Below are 26479 nucleotides of genomic sequence, written 5' to 3'. Positions count from 1 at the left end.
GCTCTGCGTTCCTGGCGCGGAAGGCTATGTACAAGAACTGACGTCAGCGCGCGAGGGCGGCGTCTAAGTACTCCGACGACGTCATCCCGGCGCACGACGCCGACGACGGACGCGGAGCCACAGACGACGCCTAGCGACGCGCAAGGGGTATTGCTGACGAAAAATCTTCCGGATCCAGTCTGACGCCTGGGGATATTCTAAGGTGAGGAATCTAACTAACTAATGTTTCTTACAGATACATCGTTACCGAAGGTTAGTAACTTGTTCGACTGCATAAGCGGCCACTAACTCTCCTGTATTTGTTCTCATGCATGAACCATCTACATACAATGTCAGGTCTGGGTCTGATAATGGAATATCTGTCAAGTCTTGTCTGGGTTTCGTCGTAATAGTAATGACTTCAATACAATCATCTGCCAATGGGTCTGTTCCATTTAATGGCAAAAGTGTGGCAGGATTTAATGTACTACAACGTCTGATTTCTATGTGTGGCTGGAACAATGTCAATTCATAACCCGTCAGTCTTGCTATAGTCAAGTGTTGTGTTTGGGTCCGGTTCAAGAGAACCTCTACTGCGTGTGGTACTTGTACTGTCAATTGATGTCCTAATACTATGGCATCGCTTTGTCTGATTGCTAAAGCTGTTGCTGCGACTGATTTCAGGCACGCAGGAAGAGCCTGAGCTACGGGATCTAATGTACTAGAAAAATAAGCACATGGCTTGTGTGATCCTGCTTGTTCCTGCGTGAGTACTGACAAAGCAGTACCTTCACGTTCTGTAACGAAAAGTGTAAAACGTTTACTGTAACATGGCGTTGCTAAAACAGGTGCTTGGCATAAAGCTTTCTTTAAGCTTTCAAAAGCTTGTGTATGTTCCTGAGTCCAAGGGAGGACAGTCGATGTCGCTGCCTCCTGTGTTGTCAATTGAATGAGTGGTTTCGCTAGAAATGCATATTGAGGGATCCACTGCCTACAGTACGAAGTGAGGCCTATGAAGGCCCGTACCTCCTTTTGTGTCTTAGGTGGCGGCATGTTAACAATTAACCGGATACGGTCGGGTGTAAGCTGTCTTCCCCCCTTGGACAGCAAGTGCCCAAGGTACACAACTTGCTGGACACAGAATTGCAGCTTTGAAGGGGACACTTTGTGCCCCTTGTCGGCTAAGAAATGTAAAACCGTCAGTGATGCTTTTTCACATTCAGGTTCGCTTCGGGCGGTGATCAGCAGATCATCGACATATTGAAGCAGGGCAGTGTTAGCTGGCATGTGGATACTGTCAAGTTCTCTTTTTAGTGCTTGGCTATAGATGCTGGGGCTTTCTGTGAATCCTTGAGGTGCGCGTGCGAATTTAAAACTTCGTCCATTTAAACTGAATCCGAACAAATATTGGCTTTCCGGATCGATTGGGACGCTAAAGAAAGCGTTCTTGAGATCAATTACAGTAAAGAACGTTGCTTCTGAATCTATGGCTGTTAGCAATGAAGAGATATCTGGGACCACGGGGTATTGTGGTATAATGCATTTATTTAATTCTCGCAGATCAATAACTAATCGATATACTGGTGGTGCTTTTGGATCAGTTCGTTTAAGAATCGGAATTATCGGGGAATTACATACATTGGAGTCGGTTTCCACAACCACTCCTTGTGTAATGAGCTAGTCAATGATTTGCATTAAAGCCACTACAGCATCTGGGGGTAACTTGTATTGTCGTATTCGTGGTAGTACCACTCCTGTTTTGATTGTGACTCGATATGGTGTAATGTGCATACAACCTACATCAGTGGGGCCTTGTGCCCATAAATGTGCAGGTAGATTCTGTAACCGGTGATCCATGTCTCTAGACACGTAGTGACCTTTAAAGTCACGCAAAAATAGTCGTACTCCTTCCGGAGAACAACATATTACAGCTCCTAGAGCTTTCAATGTTTTTATACCTAACAAGTTTTCTGGACATGATTTCGTAAGCAATAGATCTGTAGTCCGTGTCAATGGACCCACTGTGAATGCAAGTGGTTGCGATACTTCGTTAATAGTGGGCTTTCCTGAAAAACCAAGGGAAATATTTTGTGAGCCTGAGAGGGGTGCCCCTGGGACTTCGCTGTGACTGATAGTGGTTCTGCTTGCCCCTGTATCGAGTAGAAACTTTCGGTCTTTCCCTAATACTTGACTCTGTACATAAGGACCCTCTTGATCTACGGGAACCTCGATAAGGGGTAGGCCAACTTCCCTCTCTAGGCTATTTCATGTGTAGCGCTGATACTCTGGGTAGTCATCTTGTGCATACTGGTACATCTGTTGTGTCGTGTTTTGTGTTGCAGCAATAGGCTGTGGCTGTTGTTGTTGTTGTGGCGCGGTCTGTTGTACAGTTGGCATAGGCTGTATATTCTGAGGTACTTGTTGTTGGATCTGATCCTGTCTAGGCGGACGTTGTCTCTCTTTCGTTATACCCGTAGAGATATTATGTTTCAGAACTGCGCAATCGTGTATATAATGACCTGGCTGTTTACAATAGTTGCATGTCCCTCTAACAGGACCTACTGAATCATTGGACTGTGTCGTACCTTTTTTATGACCGTCAGCTGGAACTGACTGGGCCACTAGCATTTTCATTTTCGTGTCTTTCATACGTCTTTGTTCATGTTCTTGTTCTTCTCTGATTCTATTGTGATGATATTGTAACATTTGTAACATCTGAGACGGTGTTTTACCTTGCCAAGTACTCTCGAATTTTAATACTCTACTCTTAACTTGTGGCAGGGAATTCTCAACTAATTTTGTCACAAACAGATGTGGATACGATTCACTACTTGCTTTTATGCCACTATTAATACCAAAACATTTTTCAAATCGGGAATAGAAGTCACTAGTGTCTTCATCTTGTTTTTGTTTACAGGCTGAAATTGCACCCCAGTCTTCCTTTTTCGTAGTTAATAAACGTGGTAGTACCTGCACTAATAATCCTGGTAATGCTGTAGTCCTTTCCCCAAGCCCTGAACCTGCAGCTCGGGCCTTTTCTTCGTTTTCTAATGCTGTCCAATCTATCTTTTGGTCTCCCACCTCCCATTCCTTTTCTTTAAGTTTCTCGTAAATACCGGCGGGTAATAGGACCTTTAATATTTTCATAATGTCCGGGTAAGTATACTCTCCCATGAGTAACATGTCTTTTATCTCACGGTGGAAACCTGCTGGGTCTTTGTCATGGCTAGGTACTACTTTCTTCATCTCTAATAATTCAATTTTAGTTATGGGCGCGTACACAAACACGCGTTTAAAAATATTGTCCTCACCTCTGATTGGGTGTACTTCGCGTAAGGGATTCTGTCTGTCTATGTGATACGTTTTTCTTTCCTTGGGGGGAACTGAAACATGTTCTGGGCATATGAAGACAATGTACTGGTGTCGATATTCTAGAATTTCTTTAATTAAATCAGTACCTGAACCTCTCCATTTGTTCGTGAGTAATTCTATCAATATATCAGGCAGGGGACCGGGATCGGAGTGTTGGCTTCTATATAATATAACGAGATGTTGTATCATGTATATACCAGCTAAACGCTGTTCGTCTGGGGTAAGATTCAAAAACGTGTGTGCCAACGCATCATCACTGTATTTTTCAGAACTGTCAGCCCATTGTACTGCTGACCTGGCTAATTCTTGTTCATCCATAGAATCGAGCATATGATACCCCCTTCGGTCTCGGAGTAATTTATCAGCAGCCTGGAATAAGTGTTCAGGAGACTTCGTATTTAGCATAAGGGCTTGAAGACGTCTGTTACATTCTGGACGTATCGGACGTATCGGGTCATTAAAGTATCTGGTATTGTTACAAGGTCTTCCCCTACCTACATAAGCTATCGTTTCTAATTGTCCTGTGGGCATTTCTGATTCTTCCTCCTCCTCTCCCTCTGATTCAGTTTTGTCTGCCTCTAATCTGGCTTTATGTATTCGTTCTACTTCTTTGCGGATCTTTCGGCACATAACTACTATACACGTCTGTTTATCATGTTTTCCCTCTGATATATTCTGACCCCATCGGGTAAGTACTTGTATTTCATCGTGGTCTACCTCGGACCTATCTCTGTCTCTGATCAAGCAGTTTATGAAGAAACGTAACAGTTGTCTCTGTATATCCGCTTTCTGGTATTCCATGGCTTCGTCAATACTTTCAGGGCCTTGCCCTGTTTGGACAAAGCGATATATATTGTCTAAATGTTTAATCATTCCTGGTAGCGTCGTTAAATATAGTGAAGCTCGTCGTATACGTAGTGATGATAGCAGCATTCTATCATTTTTACCGGGCACTGGATCATATCTACAATCTACAAGATGTTCCTTAAACATGTCGGACGTTGCTATTTGGGGTGTACGTTGGTTGGCTAAATCTCTAAGAGACGATTTGCTACGTGATGGTGGTGTGGCAAAAATTGCTGTCGCACCTTCTGAGGTGCTAGGCACGAAAGGATTCGTGGGATGTAAGGTAGAAACCGTGGATGCTGGAAAAGCGGTGGAAACAGATGGACCCGTGGGATTGTGCGGAGGAGTTTGTGGTTGCGGAGTTGGGGGCGGATGTTCTCGGCGTTGAGCTCCATCGACAGGTGGCATGTGTGGTGGATCATTAACATATTCGGGAGCTACATCGTCTAAATAGGAGGAAAGGAAAATATCTTTTGCGGTCTTGGGATGTGCTTTAGTTGGGAGTAATGGGGGTGGCAAATCTTTCGGTATTTCCGGGGTGGCCTTAGGTAAACCTTCGGCCAAAAGAGGATACATACCATTCATAAAAGTGTTTCGTTGTCTGTCTACTTGTTCTGCTTTTACTCGAATACCTTCCTCAACTAATACGTTTTCTCGGGCTTTATTTGAGTTCTCCCTACCTTTCTCTTCCTGTCTGAGCGCTTTCTCTGTGCGCCTATGCGATTCTTTACGCCATAGTTCAATGGCATCTTTCTGTGACTGTCTGGCTTTCTTTTTCCATAATTCTTCTTCTACTCTCATGATGCAATCTGCATCCCATGTCCCAGCTGCGGGCCACCTCTGACTTTCTGCTAGATCCTTGGTGTAGTCCACCCATAAGTCAAGATATAATACGGCATCTAGGCCATGTTTATGATACATAAAATACCCTGGAGTGTCCCTAGGTGGAATGGGAACAGCTTCTTCGAGTACTCCTTTTCTAGTTTTTATCTGTCTTAATTTTGAAAAGAACGGCATCTTTAAACCTTGCTACTTGGTTCTTACTCGAACTGGACTTGAACACAATTAATACGATAAACACAATAATGAACACTCATTCATACCACAATTTTTGAACACAGTAAAACATTTAACATTTAACATTTAACTTTTATCGAACAATGATAATTTAGAAGAAAACTAGTTACTGACATAATACTAATACTAGATAATACTGAATTATATACATGAACATACTGGATATACTGCTAAACAGTACAGATACACTGCTAAAACAGTGCAGACCGGATCTGTGTACCCAAACCCGTCAGGACCGGCACAAATTAATGTGCACGTCTAACTGCCTCCCCAGCAACGGTACTCACCGGGTAGCACGGAACGGAAGGCCTCGGAACTGAACTGAACTGGACCGGACTGGACTCGACTCGACTCGGAACTTCGGAACCTGGTGGGCCTCTGTATACCTCGGATCTTGCTCTCTCAGCTAGGCTCTGGTCGGGATACTTCGCACTTCTCACCGCCTCGTCTGGGTGTTGATCGCAGCCTCAGTCACCCCCGCTTGGCCGGAGGGAGATACAGGAAATCCTGCGGGTACGCGTTTTTGTCCGTTCAGCTGTGGCAGGGGACCGGGCCTGCAACGCACCTCCGGCGCGTGAGATGAGAAAGTGTCCCTGTTCGGGCGCCAATTTATGTGGTAAATATTTAAATTACCTGTACTATTTTTTATGCGGTAAAGTCTAGTAAGAATAACTCAGTCAAAATAAGAGGCAGAATCCGTGGTATTAGAGGTTCTGAAAAGGGCTTTATTCCTTACAAAGGAATTATAGTTCGAACCAGGCAATCATATTCCATCACCACGAAGGTTCAGGAAGGGATCAGCAATACATTATTGACAAGTAACAATATATATATGAAAAGCATTGCATTAAGACAGATGCAGGAGGCGTAACAGCTGATAATACAGATAAGAATACACATACGTAATGAAAATAGGCGTAAATACAGGCGTATACTAGAAACGTCATTTAAAATGATGTCACAAGTGGGTGGATCCATAAGAGAATCCTGCAGTGTCAGCAGAAATATTTGGCAGAGATGCGCGCGCAGCCGCATGACGTGTGATTGACGTGTAATTGACGTGCAACTAGAGGGTGAAGGGGAATTGACATTTAGCTCTACATATGGAGACAGAAGTCTGGGGGGTCAGGTCAACCTAATCCCAAGTCGTATCTAATATCTTTGTTTAAGGAACTGTTTTATCCAAAAGGAAAGGTCTCTCGGACGGAATCTATTCTATACTGACTGTTAGTGCATGTACAAGCGTCTATGTGTCTACATGAGATGCGAGGGGGCAGGAATCTTCCATGGTAACAGGGGCTATAAATTATTTGCATAAAGACAGCGAGGCCGAGCCCTTTGCTCGGTAGCTGGAAGGATGTTTACCTAAACTATTAGACAGGAATGCATTGGATGAGGAGCGGAGCAGATAACTTGAAGGCTGAATACAGTTTTTGGCAGGCAACAGGCCGCGTCAGGCACCGTTAGCCGCGCAGGGAGTAGGACAAAGTTCATGGACACGGATGCAGGTCCAGGCTGGAGCATTTCAGAGGCAGAAGCAGGAAAAGGCTTGATGACAGAATTCAGGGCCTACTCGCCTGAACTGTAAAACGTGAAAAGTGAACCGTATAAAGTCGGTGGCCAATCATACTTAGGAATGGACTATTTGACCCATTCATGGCGGATCTGAAAGAGGACATGTTGGCGTTGGACGCACATGTATTTGCGTCTTCATAGCTGGAACTGGAGGGAACATACATGTACTTGTAGCATGTACATGGAGTCGTTGGGGTCTAAGATAGGGGACATAACTGATCATAAAATTCATATTTCCTCAACCCTTAACCTGTCTATTGAACGTGGTTCTCCCTTGAATCCTTAAATGGTTTCTACTTTACATTTTGCAGTTGACACCACTAGACCCTATTTTCTCCAGTTAATGTAATTCTTTAATTGTCTCTGCTTCAATACCACCTGATTAGAAACAAGCAGCTGTGATGCCATTGCTCGACACAAACGTTGTGCAGGCCCTCTTTTCAAAGCTATTTTTGCTGGGTCTTGCTACTTTACATTGCACTATCCAGTTTCAATGCACAACACATGATCAGCTCTGGTAACATTCCTGAATGAGCTTAGATGGACCATATACCACAGCAGCAGAGCTTGTTGTGTTTTTTTGCACCTCTCTGTAGTATTTATTATAATCCCTCTTCAGATCCTTCATCACACCATTTCCAGATCGAGATCAGGCTCTTGCTTGGCTTTCTTCCCACCTGGTAGACACCAGAAGGTGGTTCAAATGCCCCCTTTTCATTTACCTTTAAAATCCTTAGCTGAAGGGGTACCCCAAGGCTGATATTTGAGTCCTATGCTTTTGAGTTCTCGCCTGGCGTTGCAGTGCAAAGCCTGGCGTAGTAAGAGAGTAGATTTGAGAAGGGGACTTGAAGCCCCGCCCCTCAGTTTCATTGGCTGGCGTCACCGTTTATGCTAAATGGTGGCCTGCCATTGGAAATGAGGTTTTTAGGCCACTGCCCTTTCTCCCTTTAGTCCAGCTGATAGCGACAGGGTTATCTGCTTTGCGGCTGTCGCAAAGCAATTTCTTATCTTTATGGGGGCCATGTGTTTTCACTCAGCCCCGTGTTTATTTTTGCATGGCGCTTTCAGTGAAAGTGAAAGCGCGATGCAAATATAAGCAAGTGGCTGAGTGAAAACAGATGGCGAGCGCTTGCCTCACACGTCCCTTGCTTTTACTGGGGCTGCTGACACATTTGCCTGCATTGGACTTTTCTCGCCCCCGAGGCTGTTGCTTCTGCCTGATGAGGCAGCTACCAAGAAATAGGCAGATTGAAGCAAATACGCTCACAGCGTGTCAGTTTCTTCTTCCATTAACAACTTTTCCATTTCCAACACCTGTTAGACTCTCCAAGGCTGGTATTTCTTGACGCTTCTCTTTCTCTTATCCTGTTCAGAAGCTCTGGATCCGCTGAAGCGAACACACGGAATAGCAGTCTTCTCCTCCCCTGAATTGAATAGTTGAAGTACAGATCAGCGCATGTGATTAATTGCCATTCTGCGATGCTGGACGCAGCGTGTCTCCTGCGCAGCGCGTTTCTATACCAGTGCAACTCTCTGGCATTCAATAATATATCCCTTCAGGATTCCACGCTAAGGAGCTGGCGCTGCCACAGTCAGCGTCCGTCTTCAGGCACCAGACCCACTTGTAACTGCGAGCAGGAGGCAGAGGAGGAAGACAACGCAGCCAGGTGGACCCCCCTCCTGCACTCAGGGAGAAGCGGAGACTGTAAGTACGTAGAAGATGCTAAACTATGAAGAGAGGAAGTAGTCACGTCAACTTCAGAAATCGTATCATTCAATATTTGTATATCTATGGCACGAGGCGCTCACAAACCAGCTAATGAACTAGGAGCACGGGTGATCTTCAGCACTTTCCGACATCATAAAAATATTCACCTGAGCTTTTCATACATCTAAAAGCCTGACCCAGCCCACGCGCCGACTTTCACACCAGGAGTGAGCTGTAGGTACATAGACCCGCGCCGACTATCACACCAGGAGTGAGCTGTAAGTACGTAGACCCGCGCCGACTATCACACCAGGAGTGAGCTGTAAGTACGTAGAAGATGCTAAACTATGAAGAGAGGAAGGAGTCACGTCAACTTCAGAAATGATAAATAGGCGTCGCCACACATTAAAGTCAGGACTACCAAGAGCCACGAAAGCTTCAAGCTCGAGGTGGCATCCGTTTCACCCAGAGCAAAGCTACTTTTGAATCATATTTTATTAGATTCTAAACTTAGCAGGAGACAAAACCTACACAAATGTACTATACTATTACATAAGAATACATAAACAATACTAAAGCAGCAAAGACCAGTAAAATACAATTATTTTCTAATTCTTAGACCCATCGTAGGCATACACGATAAAGGGTTGGGGTGGGAAGGGGGAGGGGAGAGAGACAAATAAATAAATATTTAAACGTTACAAATAGTATAAATATGAATTAAAAAAATAACAATAGTCTTATTATTCTTGTTGTTATTATTTATTATTATTATTAACAACAATTGATAATAGCAATAATAATATAATTATAACAATAGCAGAGAACATACATTTAGTGGTATAACTCATTGAATTATTTCTATATTTAACCCTACATACTTATTCGATTTTTATTGAAAAACATCACGTTCTCACAGGTAGATCCAAGGCTACGGTTTGAGAATAACGAAACACTTACTTATATTTTTACAGCACTAATCTCACTTAGTGTACAGGTACTTTGGGTGTACGAGTGCTATAGTAGGCAAACCAGCATTATACCGAAGTAGCCTTTATTCATATCTAGAGTCGCATGAGATCTCACACTCTGGCGTGATAAGGCGTACACGTTTCATCTCTTACGGTATAGCCAGGACACGCAACGCACTGTAAAGTACATCTCTCACTGTGTATTATAATGTCAAATAGACGTGAGATAACATTCGTGCCTTATGTCTTAAGAACGTCTCGCGCGCACACTTGCAGATACTTGCTTCCTTCAGGGTGTAAAATACAAACAGACCAGGGCACGGGCACAGCATACTTGCAAGTAGAATGTCACAAACACTGTGCTCACGCATTTGTCAGGCCTTCCTCCCCTAACCATTGTTGGTTTAAAAAGCCCGAAAGATCTTCAGACTGAGACGACAGATAGCTGTGACGCAGCAAAATCGACTTAGTCCCCAATTCCTTGGTTCAGCAATAGAAAGCAACGATATATTGGGGTATAGTGAGCCTCTCACACTCCGAGGCCCCAGTGCCACTGCACATGTTACACTATTGATGATAGGTATGCCCAGTGGTAGAAGTGGGCGGGATCGGAAGGGCGCAGCGTGCCCCTACTTTTTAAATTTAACACAGTCTGTTCCCCAACTTCTTTATTTTAAAAATGCGTCCAAGGAAGGCAGGAATGGTCCAAATTTAAAAAATAGTGCATATATTCGTCCAGCCCTGTGTTTTGCACATTAAGGAAGGCGTCTGCAGTTGCCACGACCTCCTCTCTCTTCCCCTCTGAATCTGGGGGCAGGGGCCTACAAAACAACACTATTTTGACGACTGTGTGTGAGGGATGTCGTGTAGGAAGACAGGTTTTAAACGTGCGGGACTTGTTCCTGCTCGATGTTGGTTACCGATCCCCACCGCGTATGTCTGTGGTGTCTTGAACGCGACCACGATTCGAAGTCGTGTTCAGACTGCTGGGAGATGGCTCCAAAGACCTTGAGGGAATGGGCATAGAAGTTGCTCGCGGCCCGGCAGTCGACACCATTGAGCGAGACACCGAGGAGGTTACGATCCCGTTCGAAGAAGAGGAGGTTGCGGGATCGCTCACGGAGCCCTAAGTCCTCTTCCTCCCATTTGAGGTCATCTGGCACAAGAAGAAGTCGTCGTCCAAGTGGACTTCGACTTCACCTCAACTGGCGCCATCGTCGAAAGAGGTAAGGAGCACCGATGCTCTAGGCCCGGTTCTGCGGAGCCAGAGTCAACTTCGCGCCTCCCTCCATTTCCGGGAGCCGGAGCAACTCCTGCTCAAATTAAGGATTTTTACGAGGCCATGTGCCGCGTATTTGAGCGGAACGACCCCGTTGGTGAGCCCTCGGGCCCTGTAGGGGCCCCAACGGGGTCGATGTCGTCTGCTTCTACCACGGCACCGGTGGGGCCTCAGGGATCCGGACTCGGGTCCGGTTCAACTCCGGTCGTACCAACGGTGCCTTCCCCGGTGTCGAACTTGAAGTCGGTACCAGCGGCATTGCCGGCGGCTGTCGGTGGCGCTAACCTCATCCCCGACAACATGGAGCCGGAACAGCGTCGTACAATGCCGAATTCGACGTCGACAGAACCCAGGGGTTCTATGTTGTCGCTTGAGCACTTTGTGGACGTGCTAGGCTCAGGAGAGGAATGGGAGGAGTCTGGAGACCCTCTAGAGAACCAGGATGTCTATGAGGAGAGAATGGACTGGTATGGGGAACTTGGGGAAGCAGTGGCTACGGTGGAGGGGGCGTCCTATGCTGTGGTGGTTAAGAGGGCAGCTGAGGTCCTTGGACTGGAACTGCCATCAATGCAGGTCAGGACTAATCTCCTGGCCGAAGTGCTTCAATCTGGAGCTTTCACCTCTGAACCCCTTTTGAGGCACTTACAGACGTCCTACTAGGAACTTGCTCCAAACCTAGCACAGGGGCTCCTGTGAACAGGACGATTGCACGCCGCCATCACCCAGCACCAGGCGACCCAAAGTTTCTCAGCCAACATCCCACCCCAGAAAGTTTGGTGGTGCAGGCCTCTACTTCCCAGGGTGCATTCCCTTACGCCCCTCCAGATAGGGAATCCAAGAGACTGGACTCATTTGGGAAGAAGATGTTTTCTTCCTCCAGTCTGGCATTGCGGTCGGCGAATACCGTAAGCTTATTGTGCTCTTTCTCCCTCTCTCTTTAGGAGATGGTTGCGCAGGTGCTGCCACAAGTCCTGGAGGAGGCCCGGGCTGTGCTCTCCCAAGCTGTCAAGGATGGGAGAGAAGCGGCAAAATTCACCTTACGATTCGCTGGGCAGGTCTATTTCAACAACAATGGCCTTGAGGCGCATCGCCTGGCTTCGCACAACTGGCTTCTCGGGGGATGTCCAAGCCAATTTGATGGACATGCCTTTTGATGAAACCCGGATTTTTGGGGAAAAGGCAGGAGTCGGCCCTGGTCAGGTTCAAGCACTCTCGAGCCATGGCCAGATCCTTGGGCCTCTCCTCCACTCTTCGTGGCCGGTCTACCTTTCGCACCTTTGGTCGCAACGGGAGGGGTTTCCAGGCGCGTCAACCATGTCCTAGCCACCGTCTCGGAAGGAACTGCGAAGGATCTGCAGTGGTGGTTAACAAACCAAGATTGGGTCAAAGGCAGACCTCTCTCCCTTCCCCAACCAGATCTCACAATCGTGACGAATGCGTCACTTCTGGGATTGGGCGGCCACTTGGGAGAGATGGAGATCAGGGGTCACTGGTCTCCAGCGTAGACCGGGCTCCACCTAAATGTGTTGGAGCTCCGAGCCATTCGCTTGGCATTGAAAGCATTTCTTGCCTCTGTCAAGGGGAAGTTGGTGCAGGTGTTCACGGACAACACCAACGCCATGTAGTACTGCAACAAGCAAGGCGGGTGGGTGTGAGGAGGTGGCCTGGTATATGCTGTCCACTAACTAAAGTGGGCACCTTGCAACAGTCCACAGACCCTTATGATGTATGAGGTCAAAGATACCCTTCAGAAAGCTATCCTAGTGATAGCTGTGGAGAGCGTCTTTCGGGCTTAATCTTGAAGGAATGCAAAGCAGCTTGTTTTACCAGAATATCACCTCCTATATTGACTAAATGAAAGGAGAACCACACAGTATTTATATAAAAATATGTATTTATTAATATAACACTCTCTAGTATCCTCTAATCGACGATAGAACACAAAGCACACAATCCGAGATCAATAGAGCAGTTGTAAGTACCACAATACACAGTAAAACTATATCTAACGTAAGTGATGCAAGCACCATCTTACACAGGTTGCAGTAGCAGATCTGTAGTTCCATTTTGCATTGCCCCCCGATGGGCAGCATAATACATGCTTCAGCCCGTGGAAGGCCTCTGGGGTACCTATGCCCTGGGTACATGGGTACCATATACTAGGGACTTATAAGCGTACCCCAGTATCCAATCTGGAGTGTACCAAGTACACGTGGAACTATTTAAGGGAGAAAGCAGATAGACTGGTGTCCTGATTAGCAGGATCCCAGTCAGACTAGTCAAAAACAGTGCAACATCAAGCAAAAAGTGGGGGTAACCATAAGAAGCAGATCCTACTTTCCGACAGTGGGGTCATGGACCCTTTGTCGAGAGGCCCGCGTCTCTGGTCATGGTTGGAACATCAGGGCATAACCCTTGTGGTTTAACACCTGGCAGGTTCTCTGAACGCCAGGGCAGACGATCTCAGCTGTCGATGTCTAGTGGATCATAAATGGTGTCTCCAGTCGGAGGTGGCGCAAGGTCGCTTTCAGCAGTGAGGAGAACCTTGGTTAGATTTGTTCGCCTCCGAAGAGAACGCGCAATGTCAGCAGTACTGCGTGCTGGAGGTTCAAAGTCGGCTATCTCTCAGTGATGCCTTTCCGTCCATACCACTCCTGCCCAGGGTTCTGATGAAGATCAGGAGTGACCGGGCCCAAGTCATCCTTGTGGCGCTGGACCGGGCAAGGAGAGTCTGGTATCCAGAGCTTCGGAACATGAGTGTCGATCCTCCGATCAGGCTGCCCCTTCAGGAGGATTTTCTGTCGCAGCAGCAGGGGAGGGTTCTCCACCCGAACCTGTCAACTCTGTGCCTCCATGCACGGAGATTGAGCGGCGGCAGTTGTGCTCTGTAATGTTATTCTGGCAGCCAGGCGGCCCTCCACTAAGTCGGAATACGCCTGCCGTTGGCAGAAATTTGTATTATACTGTACAGAAAGGTCTATTGACCCTCTTTCTGCTCCTATTTCTCCTGTCCTTTTATTCATTCTGACCCTTGCCCAGCAGGGCTCTGCTTTGGGAACTCTCAAGGGTTACCTTTCTGCTCTGTCTGCTTTTTTGCGACTGCCAGACCAACCTTCTCTTTTTAAATCTTCTATTGTAATTAGATTTCTAAATGGGCTGGTTCACTTGTTTCCACCCACGCCCTTTATTATGCCACAATGGGACCTTAATTTGGTCCTCACTTGTTTGATGTGCGCTCCTTTTGAGCCTTTGCACAATTGTCCCCTCCGGCTGTTGACCATCAAAACAGCCTTCTTAGTGGCGATTACATCCGTCCGGAGGGTGAGTGAGTTACAGGCGTTATCCAGCTTGCCTACTTATTTTATGTGTTTTCCAGACAAGGGCATCTTTTTTACCAAAGGTTGTGACCCCATTCCATCTGGGTTAGTCCATAACTTTGCCCACCTTCTTTGCTCTCCCACATCTCTCTAAAGAAGAGGAGTGTCTCCACCGACTGTATCCAACAATAGCGTTGTTGTTCTACCTTGACCGCACAAGAGCGTTCCTGGGGGATGTCCAACTCTTTGTGGGGTATGTGGGCGCAAGGAAGGGAAAGGCAGTGCAGAAAAGAACCATCTCTCGCTGGGTTGTTCTCTGCATTAAAATCTGTTACTCCCTGGTGAAGAAGCAGCCCCGTGAGGGATTAAGGGCCCATTCCACCAGGGGAAAGGCTGCGACTATGGCCTTGGCTCGGGGTGTCCCAGTCCAAGACATCTGTCAGGCAGCGACGTGGGCATCATTGCACACATTCACAAAACATTATTGCATCGATGGTCAAGTGCACAGAGATTTGCAATTTGCCACTTCAGCCCTGCAAGACTTCTTAGTCTAGGTCATGAGTCCGCACCCCACTGCAGGGATGGCATGGCTTGGGTATCTGATTCAAAGGTAAGGAATCTGCAGGTAGAAGTCTCTATCAGCTGAACAAGTTACTTACCTTAGGCAACGCATTATCTGGTAGAGACTCTGTCTAGCTGCAGATTCCTTACAGCCGCACCCATGCCTCCCCGCTTTGTGGACTGATGTTGTAGGACTAGGGTTTCTCCCCTTTCAGGGCCCTAGTTTTGCACACGTTTGCATCAGTCACTTTGTGGCTCTGTGCTTCTGGCGTGGAAAAACGAAAAGTACTAACATCCGCGTGCCTGGGGGGCGCCTGTGTAGGCACTGCAAGGTCATAACCGACGCTACCGATGTCATCGACAACACACGGAGCCGAATGGAGCCACCCGACGTCGCGCACAAGTGATATTGCTCAGCACAAGTTTCCGGATTCAGCCTGACGCCAGGGAAATTCAAAGGTAAGAAATCTGCAGCTAGATAGTCTCTACCAGATAATGTGTTACCGAGGTAAGTAACTTGTTCATTAGTTTAACGATTAACGGCCCAATAACTTGGGCCCCTGTGGTTAAGTTTCTTCTGTTTGCAACTTAGTTTTGGTCTTATATCAGTCTTTCATTATTACTCATAATAGTCATATCAGTATGTTACTTGCACATCAGAATGCTGTATAATATCTTCACTCTTCCAGCTCTGCGCCAAAAAACCGTCACTCAGGTGTGTATACCTTTGCCTCGATTAAATAAAAAAACTCTTCTAATCTTTGGACCTTAAGATATCTATTATCCTTCTTGAAAAATCTGCAAAATGCTTCCACAAGCCTCCGTATGGGCTTTCCCCCATCGTATTTGTTTGACTCCTTATGTAGCTGCTTTGCATTAGCTCCCTAATTCCGAAAGGTTCATTTTCAAGAGCCTCTGTCTGTTATTGAGCATTTTGTTGGAAAGGCCTCTTCATTTTACAATCTACATGTCATCATTACCAGCTTATCAGGTTGCGGCAAGGGGTCTCCTTTTCTTATATGCAGCATAGTAATTAAATGCTTTAACTGCCACATTCTTAATGGGAACTGGGATTCTGTATGTAAATTCCCTAAAACAAGGCTTTTTCCACACATGTCTAGTGTAGGTTAGTTATTCCTACATCTAATCTAGCACCAGGACATCCTTAAAGATATTTGTACTGTCGATAAAATGAAAATCAAATCGTAAACCTATTCCAAGAGCCTACAGTAATAGTAACTACTCCATAAGCTTCCTGCCAACACTCCGATTTGCTATTGTGGCTTTCTCCTGGAGTGACGCTGTAAGGAACTGCCTTTTTTTGCGCAATCACCCCCAAAGATTTGGACTAGTGCTGCTGATTCGACTCGGATTCCTCACTGATGCAAGATTAGGCAAGGACCTTTGCAGCATGAATCCTTTTCTGGATTCACATGCTGTGCATTCCGCCATCTAGTGGTTGGGTCCGGAATTGTTATTTTTTTTTCTCTGTAGTGGACTTCATTGACCACCATTTGGTGGTATGTCCATCACCTGTGTGGCGTTAGATGGTACCCGAGAAGCTCCTGTGTGTAGTTGCCATCTTCAGATTCCGTTTTTCCGCCATTGAGTCTAGAAGCATAACGGAGGAGCTCCAAAGGTTTTTCAAAAGAATCAAAGATTTTTTAAGAAATTCGACCAAAACGCTGAAGACCGCGAGAAGGATGACGAGAAGAGTAAAGGGGATCCTTCTCTTTTCTCATGACGGGGGACCCCGCTGGTACTATCCACATGATTTGATTAGATTTTTGGTTTTGTATAGCGCTCGAATGCCCAGAGGAGTCTTGGCACTGCTGCTTGTCTAGTGCAGTGCTGCAGGGAGAATGGTTACTGCAGATTAATGGCGTGTGAACAGCCAGGTTTTTATTTGCTTCCGAAAGGTCAGGAAGTTGGAGCATTTCCTTTTAGCCATGGCCGTTCCAGAGTATAGCTGCTTTCAGTAGAAAGCTCCTACCGCCCCAGGCAGTGTGCTTTGCTCTTGGGGGGATAACAGCATTGCATCTGAGCTTTCTGCCTGGGGAATACCAGGCAAATGTTGTGCGAAAGTAGCTTGGTCCTGAGTTATGTAGTGCTTTAAAGGTTATGCATAATGTCCTAAATTCTAGACATTTTGCTATGGGTAGCCAGTGCAGATTGACCAGTGTTTGGGCTGCTGACTTATGTTTAGGAATTCCGGAAAGAAGTCGGGCTGCCGCGTTTTGCAGTGTTTGAAGTTGTTGTAACGACTTTTTTCGGATACCAATAAAGAGAGAATTTCCATAGTCCAACTTGGCCAGAATCAGGGAAGTGACAGCTGTTTTTTGAAGTTCATTCGGGATGTATGGACAGATTTTCTTTATTAGTTTTAGTGTATAAAACACAGCAGAAGAGAGTGCTTTTACTTGATGGTCAAAGTGGAGTTTATCATCAAACATAACTCCCAGGTTCCTTTCTTTCTGTACTAGCGTTGGTAAGGGTCCCATATTCTGGGGCCACCAGATTAGCGACCAAAAGGATCTGTGGCCCCCACAAAGTCTGCAACCTTTGTCTCCCGAAAAAGCACATGGATGAGGCCTGCGCTGTGTTTGTACTCAAGACTCTAAAGGTATGGCGACAACAGAGGCTAGAGCACTACACCATAGTGAAGGAAAGTGCTCATTTCTGTCATGGTCACCCCCAGGTTTTCGGTGGCAGAGGCTAGAGCACTATGCCATGGTGTAGGAAAGTGCCCCTTTTTCTCATGGTCAACCCCACTTTTTGCCACTGGTACTGATGTTTTTCAATTGATGTGCACTAGGTCCCTGCTAACCAGGCCACAGTGCGAGTGGTCTATCCCTAAATACAAGGTAAAAAGGTTTATTTGTAACACAATTAGCACACCCTTTAGCAATCCTGTAAGTCCCTAGTATGTGGTATCCCTGGTACCTAGGGCATGGGCACTAAAGAGGGCCCATAAAGGCTGTACCATGCATTATGCCACCCTGAGGGACCTCTATACAAATTGCATGCAGGCTTTGTGTCATTGAGCAAGCCATGAGGGAAAACACAACATCCTCCTCCGCTCATGCGTCCCCCCGGCCTGCATATGACACTCAAGCTTTGTAACATGGCTGTAGTAGTCTCTGTGAGGATGCACTCACCTGCAGCTTTGTAGTCCCGCATACTACTGAGACCCTCAGCTCGCAGGAACTGTGCCATGTTCGATCCGCCTGCACCATTCCCGTACACCTAACTTTTAAAGATCTGCCCAGCCTCACCAGCCTGAGAATCATCCAACGTGCCATTGGCTGCCTGGCCCTGAGGGGCCAATGATACAGTGAACAGAAGGGCCCACACTCAGAACTCACCGCCTGGACGCACTCGGAAACATCAATAGCCGCCAAAATAGATCCCGGTGCCACTGCAGCTGCTGCACCATTGATAGGTTCTCCCCTCTGGATAATCAGACGCTCTAATACCGCATTACATCGCGGAAATGCCGTGGCAAATGACCACATTTATAAGGCTGGAGTGAACTACGACTGCGGAAACGCGGAAAAGCTCGTGGTAATGGTAACGTTTCCCCATCTGCGTGCTAAAAACAACCTGCCTCGGGCCGGGGCGCACCGTGCACCGTGACTCAGTCTCTTGCACTGCAGTATGCGCACTGTCGCACATAGGTTCCCTCACACAGGAATGCGACCTTGGGTCGTCTGGGGTGAACGGCTTGGTTGCATGCTCTTTGAAGATCGGTTCAGTGTGCAGAGGGTCAGACGTGGACGCACGGGGGAGCGATGAGCCGAGCAGGCTTCTTTTGGGTGCTCTGCAGGTAATGCGGCTGGGCCCAGATGATAGGGCAGGTCTCCGGCGGGATCAGCCTGCTGTTGTTTCATGTGAAGTCCATTTTGGGGGTGACTTTTAACAATAACTAGTGTATTTTGAATTGTTTTTTACTGCACGTCTACTATGGCCTTCACAGTAGACTTCTTCATTGTGCAATGCTTTCTGGAGCCATATCGACTCATATACCCGACTATGTACTCATTACCCTACAACAACTGTTTATACAAATAAATAAATGTTGGGGAAAAATCTTTTTTTTTTATAAAGCTCTAAAACTTGTGTTCAGGTCATGCTCGAATAGCTGTGGTGGCTATTTCCCTCCTGCCAACCTTAGAAGGATGAAGAGCTGATGTGATGCTGCTGAGATGTTACCGTGTGATATGTAGGTTACACACAGCTGCTGCATGCAGCAGATACACTAACTATGTAAGCTGTCCAACTGTAATTGTAGCCTGTGAACACAGAGATATCTCTGCAGGGAGCACATTAATGCAGTGACCTTCAGGACACACACAGCGGTCTGCAGCCGCCACTTGGACGAGAACCTGCAGATCACACAAAAGTGTCTGCAGGAGGTGTGTTCACAAGTTGCGCTTCCTTCAATCAGAAGTTGATCTTGCACCTGCAAGCTAAAGCTATATGGATCTCTGCAGCAGTTGCAGAAACCATCTGAGTATTTGTACAGAGCTCTACGGCAGGTGAATTAACCCTCAGTCCCCTTACTTGGACAAGTTGGACTAGAACCTGCATATCACACCCAGATCTCTCCAGCAGGTGTATTCAAAAGCTGAGCTATCTTAGATCAGAGCCTGTGACCTGCACAGCAGGTGCGTAAATCCACTGCGCATTCTCACTCAGACTGAAGCCTACGACTGGAGCGGAACCCACTCACCTATCGTATTGCCATTACTACTGCGACCTGCAGTTCATGCAGTGTTCACTGAGGCCTGCTTTCAATTATTGAGCAGCATAATCGCTGCAGCGCGCTGTTCAACACAGTTTACAGTGCTTCCGTTCTCGGCCGTGACGTAGCATCCCGCCATTCCAGTACTGATCACTAATATCTCTTCAAAGCCTGTTACGTTGCTCCACGGACGGCCTTTGAATACTTAAGTGGGCAGCACTTTCTCTTTCATTTGCCTTCCCCTGGATGGGGCAGAGAAATTAATCGGTTTAGTCGCACATAAGCAAATTCTGCGGCCTCACAAATCCCACCTCTAGTTACGGTTTGTCAGTACTGCCACAGGAAGAAAGAGGGCCAAGGCTGGCCTCTTGCTTATAGTTTCTCTGAGAACCACCGCCTCGAGCTGGGCTACGAGACCAAAGCCGGGCCTGAGCGGAGGCAGGGTGCAATAATTGTATTAATAGAAGTAATAACAGCATTGATAGCTCTATGTGTGCAGTCGCGGCTCGCAATACGCGCGGGGGGATTTAAAAATAAAATAAAAAACTTGGAAAACTTACCTTGATAGGGTACGCGTCTGTTCCTGCCTCTGCTCCTGGGCCGGTGTCCGCGTTGGCGCCTTCGACTTCTTCTGCGTGAGTGGCTGGTGGTGGCACTAGCAACCCCTCTCTCAGCCAATCCAGGCTGCTCCAGCAGCGCCAGGATTGGCTTGAGCAGGGACGGTCCCTGCCCATAGGAGAGGCCACTGGCCATTGGCAACCCTTGCCCGCTCTCCTAATGCAAGGGCACTGCAGTGCGCATGTTTGGGCTGATCAGAAAAATGATCAGCTCAAACCCGAACATGCGCACTGGGCCTGCCCTGCTGCTGTCACTCAGTCAACAACACAAACCCAACCCTCCAGTGCTTCCCCGCCCACCCGTTCAGCGACGCGTCCTGACTGACTCCGCCGGCACAATATCAACGAGGAAGAAGGTGGCCATGCTGTGTTAGTGGGGCAACGCCCCAATGGACGCACCACCGCTGCCAAGAACCCCAGTAGACTGTTAGCCCGTCGCAAATTGACAGCAATCTGCCTTGGAGTAGAGGAGATACTCCCCTGCATTCCGCAGGCACAGAAGTTCCAAGGCCCATGTGACCCGAGCTCCCAGTTGTGAGCTCCCACACTTGTCCCCTAGTCACCCGATTCAGCCTGTTTTTAGGTGCCCCCCTTCTTTCTACCGGCATAGGGCGCAAAGCTACTAACTCGACCAGCCCTTCTTCACCTAGACACCCAAGGCAGGTAATGAATAAGTTCTGGTGGTACTTTGGACCTTGGCCCCCTACGACCCTAAGTCCAGAAAGTGACCCCAGAAACCGACCGTAAATAACTGTATGCAACATATGCCATTTGCCCACAGGAAAGCATTGCTGTGTAAGAGGCATTTAAGTGAACATTTTACTTACCTGTAAAAATCAATATTTAAAAAAGTACTTACTTGAAAACGAATTTCTTGGTATCAAAATTTACATAAAAATACGACTTATTTTTTTTAATCGGTCGCAGATTTATTCTTGAGTGTGTGTCTCATTTATTGCCTTCGTGAGTACAACAAATGCTTTGCTCTACCCTCTGATAAGCCGAAACTGCTCGCCTATACTACCAGAAAAGAGAGCATTTAGTGTTATTATTTTTGCCTCTGTAAACCAAAAAGGGTTGCCTGGACTCTACACAATGTACCTTGTTTTGGTCCACTATATAGAGAGCCATCTTCCTTCATTTCCCATCTGTCCTTTTTAGTTATTTTCTTAGGCAGCAAAGGTCTCAGCCCCACCTGCTCATGTACAACTTGTTTAGCTTTGTCATTTAGCACATATGTCTGTGATCAGCACATTTTTCTGCCTTCAGGCATTAAATATGATCAATAACTGAATACAGCAACATTCACTGGAGCTATAAAGTATTGTATGTGGTGATCTATGGCTGTTGTAAGCATAAATATTCACAGGAATCAGAAAACTCGTTGTTTACATTGCTATTGCTCTACATCAGTTCCACCAATTTTCTTTAGAACTGCATTCTGAACTTGTGGTCCCGGACCCCTGGGGTGTCTGCGACGCTTATTCAGGGGGTCTGTGACTATATTATTAACAGATTAATAAAGTTCATATTAATAAAGAAGCGAAATTTAAATCTGACAATTTTAAAATATTACTGTAAATGTGAAGGAGCTTAAAATTGGAGGGTAAAAGTTAGGTTGGCATTCGTGGGAGCTGTGCAAATGCATCAACAGAATACAGTTGGGTTGCTTCGTTCAATTTAGAAAAGCCTTAACCTTCCTGTTATAATGAAAATTTTGATTTGTATATTTGTTTATGAATTAAATAAATTGTTTCATCGTGAATGTATTGTGAGAAAGTGGCTCTGTGTATACTGTTCCCAAATAGGTACAGTGTGTACAGAGTCCACAGTTCCCAGAGGTTTGGCAGAGGCTAAAGTTAGATATAACCTTACTCTCTAAAGTGGTAGCTTGGTCGAGCAGTAAGGCAGTGTCAGAAGACAGTGTAAAGCATTTGTTGCACACACTCAGTCAGCAAATGGTCTCACACACTCAAGAACTGAACTCTAGGCCAATGGTTTGTATAAAAAATATATGGATGTTTTATTTTAGAACCAACAATAGGTGTCAAAATATACTTTCTCAGAATGAGATGCTTTAGTTAAATACTTTGCAATAGGCAATTGACTTTTGCAGATAATAGTTACCGTTTTGTTGCAATAGGCAACACAATTTCAAACACAATAATACATTGAGCTCAATGGGAATTTTAAGTTATGTGGACTTGATTACTTTCAGGATTACTTTTCTAACTCCAGGACTGGATCCTAGATTCAGTCCTGGGACAGTTCTTGGAAACAGGTGAGTAAATTCGTTTTAGTTACTATTGTGATTTTTAAGCAATATTTTGCTATTTTAAAAGTTGACACTTAGAAACGTTTGCTAATCAAATTATCAATGTTATCCTATGGAAGAAAATTCACTTAGCAGGTAAGTGGGGTTATGGTTACTTTTTCTAGGTCAGTGTTGGATCCTAGATCCATCACTAGTGTACCACCTGTAAGCAGTTGAGAAACTGCGTTTAAGTTACACAGGCGATTTTTAAGGAATATTTATAAGTTTACAAAATCGACAGAAGAAATTTCTTAGAAAAACCGTCAATGGTTTCCTATGGGAGAAAATTCAAGTTACGGGTAAAGTATGTTCTCGTTACTTTTGTAATCCAGTGCTGGGCTCCTAGTCTCAGTACTGGGGCATCTATCTAAAACTGGTAAGTAATTGCGTTTTCACAGTTGGTACGATTTTTAAAGAATATTTGTAGTTTGCAAAAATCGACACAGAAGAAATTTCACAGAAAAACAGTCAATGGTTTTCTATGGGAGAAAATTTAGTTAGTGGTAAGTACGGTTGTAAGTACTTTTCAGGGTCAGTGCTGGGCACCAAGATCCAGCACTGGGATCTCTCCTAATAGCAGGTGAGTATTTCCGTTTTCGTTATGCGGTTGATTTTAGGTGAATATTTTAAAGTTTAGAAACTCCACATTTAGAAGAAATTTCAGAAGAAGCCAATCAATGTTACTCTATGGAAAAAAGTGAGTTATCGGCTTTTGGGTAAGTACTCGACTGGCAGAGTTAAGGTTCTGGGCATAGACTCAGGGGTCTCCCAGGGTCAGGTAAGTACAGTTGTTACACCCTCAGCGGCACAGGGGCAGCCGGGTGCAGAGTGAATTAGGCCATTTGTTATCCTATTAGAGACAGGGGGGCCTTGGTTGCTGGCTGCTGACGAGCAGGCCACGCGGCTGTGGGAGCTGGGCTCCTGGTCACTTGCTCAGGGCAAATGGGGAAGTAGGTAGGAGTAGGAGTTGTACTGCCAGGGCCACTCGGGCTGCTGGGTGCAGGGTGCTTTTGAGCCTTCGGGCGCTCAATGGATTTCAATGGAAAAGCTCCAGGACGAACAAAGGCTGCAAGCTCGGGGACGAAGATTCTTCAGATGCCACCACCACTTCGAGTGGTAAGTTGGGTAGTTGGAGGATAGGTAGGTACCCAGGAGTCGGGCACAGGGGGCCGCAGGGCGCCGGGTGCAGGGGTGCCCATTTGATGTCGGGAAATCTTACCCTCGGTTAATCGCGGTTGGGGGGGTCCCTGGTTCTGAGGCAGCAGGCGTCGTCAGGAGCATCGAGGTGGGTCCTTGGGTTTTGGGGTCACAGTCACCGGGGGGAGCGTCCTCTGGGTCTTTGTCCACTCTGGCACAGGCCAGGCTTGGCGGGTGCAGGGTCTACAGGGTTCGCGGTTCCGGGCTGATGCCAGGGGTTAGAAACTTGCTTTGAGCAGAGCCATTGCTCGTAGGAGTCCCAGGTGCTCAGAGTCACTAGGTAGCCAGGTTCTCGGGTTTGTGAGGTTGCTCGCCACAGGAGGTGCCGGGATTTAGCAGGAGCAGGTTCGAGGGTCGATAGGCCGGTAGGGCTGGGGCCAAAGCAGTTGGTGTCTTCCTCTTCTTAGCAGCTGCACGGCAGGTCTTCTTTCTTCTTGTTCTTCTTTGCTAGTTTAGAATCTGGGGAAGGAAGTTTCAGGGTGCCCCTAAATACTAAATTTAGGGGCGTTACAGGTAGGTAAAGGGCAGGGACCACTGGGTCCATGTCCTGGGGTGGGTAAACCCCCTATCCTGCCACTCTCCTGTGGGAGGGGGGAAGTGGCCTAGTCCTGATTGGGTAGGGCTCCCCATCTTCAAGATGGCGAGAGCCCGGAGATGTGCTTCACCTCGCCTCCCCCACCTGAGGGGTGGGGTTGGCAGGGCTGGCACATCCCCTGTCCTTACTTGGAGTTTCCGGCCAGTCTTCCTGCCAGAGAGGGGGTCAGAACCGGTGGGGGCCAGTTGCTGAGTACAGCAAGTGGCCTGGAGAAGCTCACAAAGGCGGCATACCTTTGAAGCTTCCCCCTGCCCATCCTGGGGGAGGAGACCTGGCCCCTCGCCCAGGATGTGCATTGGTGCAGGCCCAGGAGAGTGGGGGGCTCTCCACCCAGGGGTCCAGCAACATGTCTGCTGTGTGGCAGCCTAGGCAGCCTCCCAGACAAGATGTGGATTGTAGGTTAGGTTTCAGGGGGCATCTCTAAGATGCCCTCTGTAGTGCTTTGTACATTGAATCCCACACTGGCATCAGTGCGGGTTTAATGTGCTGAGAAGATTGATACCAAACTTTTCAGTCTTCAGTGTTGCCACTATGGTGCTGTGGAGTTCGTGTTTGACGAGCTCCCAGCACCATATACTCTTAAATGGCAGCACTGCACTTACAGTGCTCAGGAATGGACCTGGGTACTGTAGGGGCACAGGGCTCATGCTCTTGTGCCTACACCACTGGCATAGGGCACCCAGCTAGAGGGGTGGATGATGTATGCCAGGGCAGTGTAGGTTGTGGGCATGGCACACAGGGATGTGTGCCATGTCGACTATTTGTTTTGTCTTGTACCCAGACACTCAGCCTGCAAGGGCAGTGTGTGGGTGTTAGGGTACAGGGCCTCTAAGGGTGGCACAAATAGTGCTGCAGCCCTTAGAGGTCTTCCCTAGTCACAAGGCCCTGGGTACCTATGGTACCATTTACCAGGGGCTGACATGTGGCCAGGGTTTGCCAATTTGGGCTTTAGGTTTTAGGGAAGGAACATAGGCCCTGGGCACCTGATTGGTAGGAGTCCAGGGCACACTCAGTCAAAGTACATTCAGCAATTCAGCAAAAAGTGGGGGCATACCATGCAAGAAAGATGGCACTTTCTCACATGTATTTGTTTGCCGAATGCTTGTTTCTGTATTTTTATGTATTGTTCTCATTTTTAAATCATCAAAATAGCTTCAGCCTGGGTCCACATCTTAAAGTAATGACTCAGGGTGGGTCCTTGGTTTCCAATAATGACTTAGTGGGGGTCCCGGGATTCTAGTAATGATTAAGGGGAGTCCACAGACGATAACGGGTCAAGAGCCACTGCTCTCGAACAATGGCAGGTAAATTGCATCATTGTTAACATGACGTTTTGCAATTGCGTCCATATTCTGTATTAGTTAAAGTTAAGCAAACTACTGGTTATATCATGCAGTTACCATTGACCAGTTATAGCCTGAGAGATGTAATTATACAATAACTGCCCAAGTTTTATGACCTTTTTAAAAATGCCCACTATTGTGAATTCAGCATTTCTTTCTCCCTCCCTTTTCAGCCATACCCCATGTACCCTGCTACAAACTCTCTCGGTAATGTTGTTCCAAAACTCAACAACACTGGACGGGATCTGCTTCAGGTAAGGGACTACTTCAAATGAGAATTCATATGGTAAAGGATAAAGCCAAAGTAGACATAAATGAACCAGAAACACAGATGCGAGAACAAGGAAAAGGGTAGAGCTGTAGTGTAGGCAATACTGGAAGGGGTCTAAATAAAGTACACCAGAAGGTGTAAGGCCTTCTTTGGGGCTCTGTTGCAATTTGTTCTTACTGGGAAATATATGTGGTAAGTACCTGTTTACAATTGTTGTCTCAGGGTGTGGTGCACTTTGTTTTAATAACCAAGTTATTCCATCCAGCGGTTCAACTCTGCAGCTTGACTTTCCAGGGTTAGAGAAGACGATCAGTCAAGGCTTACTCTAGGTGATGCTAGGAGTTAGAAACTGAGATTTCATATGGCACAGAAACAATAAAAACATTCAATGTCGAATTAGTGCTGTAGCAAATATGAAGTATACAACTTTATTTACAGGTAGGTTTAATAGACTATTTAAAACTGATACATAGAAAAATATTTTCTGGGGCCTAGCTACAACCCCAAACGTTTTGATAGCGCCAGGCTTACATTTAATGTTTATGTTTAGGTCAGTTTTATTCTGTCAATGTCCATTTGTGTGTTCTCGGAAACCTTCAGGGAAACATTTGGGCTCATCTACATCTCTTAGACAATGTGTTTACAGTTTGCAAACCGTGGAGCAGAGTTGACAGACAGACTAATACAAAGTACCTGTCTTGCTATAGTGGCTC

At 46.5% G+C, this 26479-nt stretch overlaps 1 protein-coding gene across 3 annotated transcripts in view; it reads left to right on the top strand.

The window, feature by feature from the left end:
• CDK5 (cyclin dependent kinase 5) overlaps positions 1 to 26479 on the top strand; it is a 402067-nt gene that overhangs the window by 183388 nt on the left and 192200 nt on the right. For all 3 annotated transcript variants that reach the window (XR_014969497.1, XM_085628234.1, XM_085628235.1), the window contains one exon: positions 25669 to 25749. Coding sequence is in view for 1 of the 3 variants with exons in the window: in XM_085628234.1 (XP_085484360.1) it covers positions 25669 to 25749 (81 nt within the window). In the remaining 2 variants the exon portion in view is untranslated. Of the gene's footprint in view, positions 1 to 25668; positions 25750 to 26479 lie in introns of those variants that run through there.

The sequence above is a fragment of the Triturus cristatus genome, chromosome 10 (assembly GCF_964204655.1).
Source record: "Triturus cristatus chromosome 10, aTriCri1.1, whole genome shotgun sequence".
Classification (NCBI taxonomy): Eukaryota; Metazoa; Chordata; class Amphibia; order Caudata; family Salamandridae; genus Triturus; species Triturus cristatus.
Note: the sequence above shows the minus strand (reverse complement) of the source record. Positions and strands in the feature narration are given on the sequence as shown.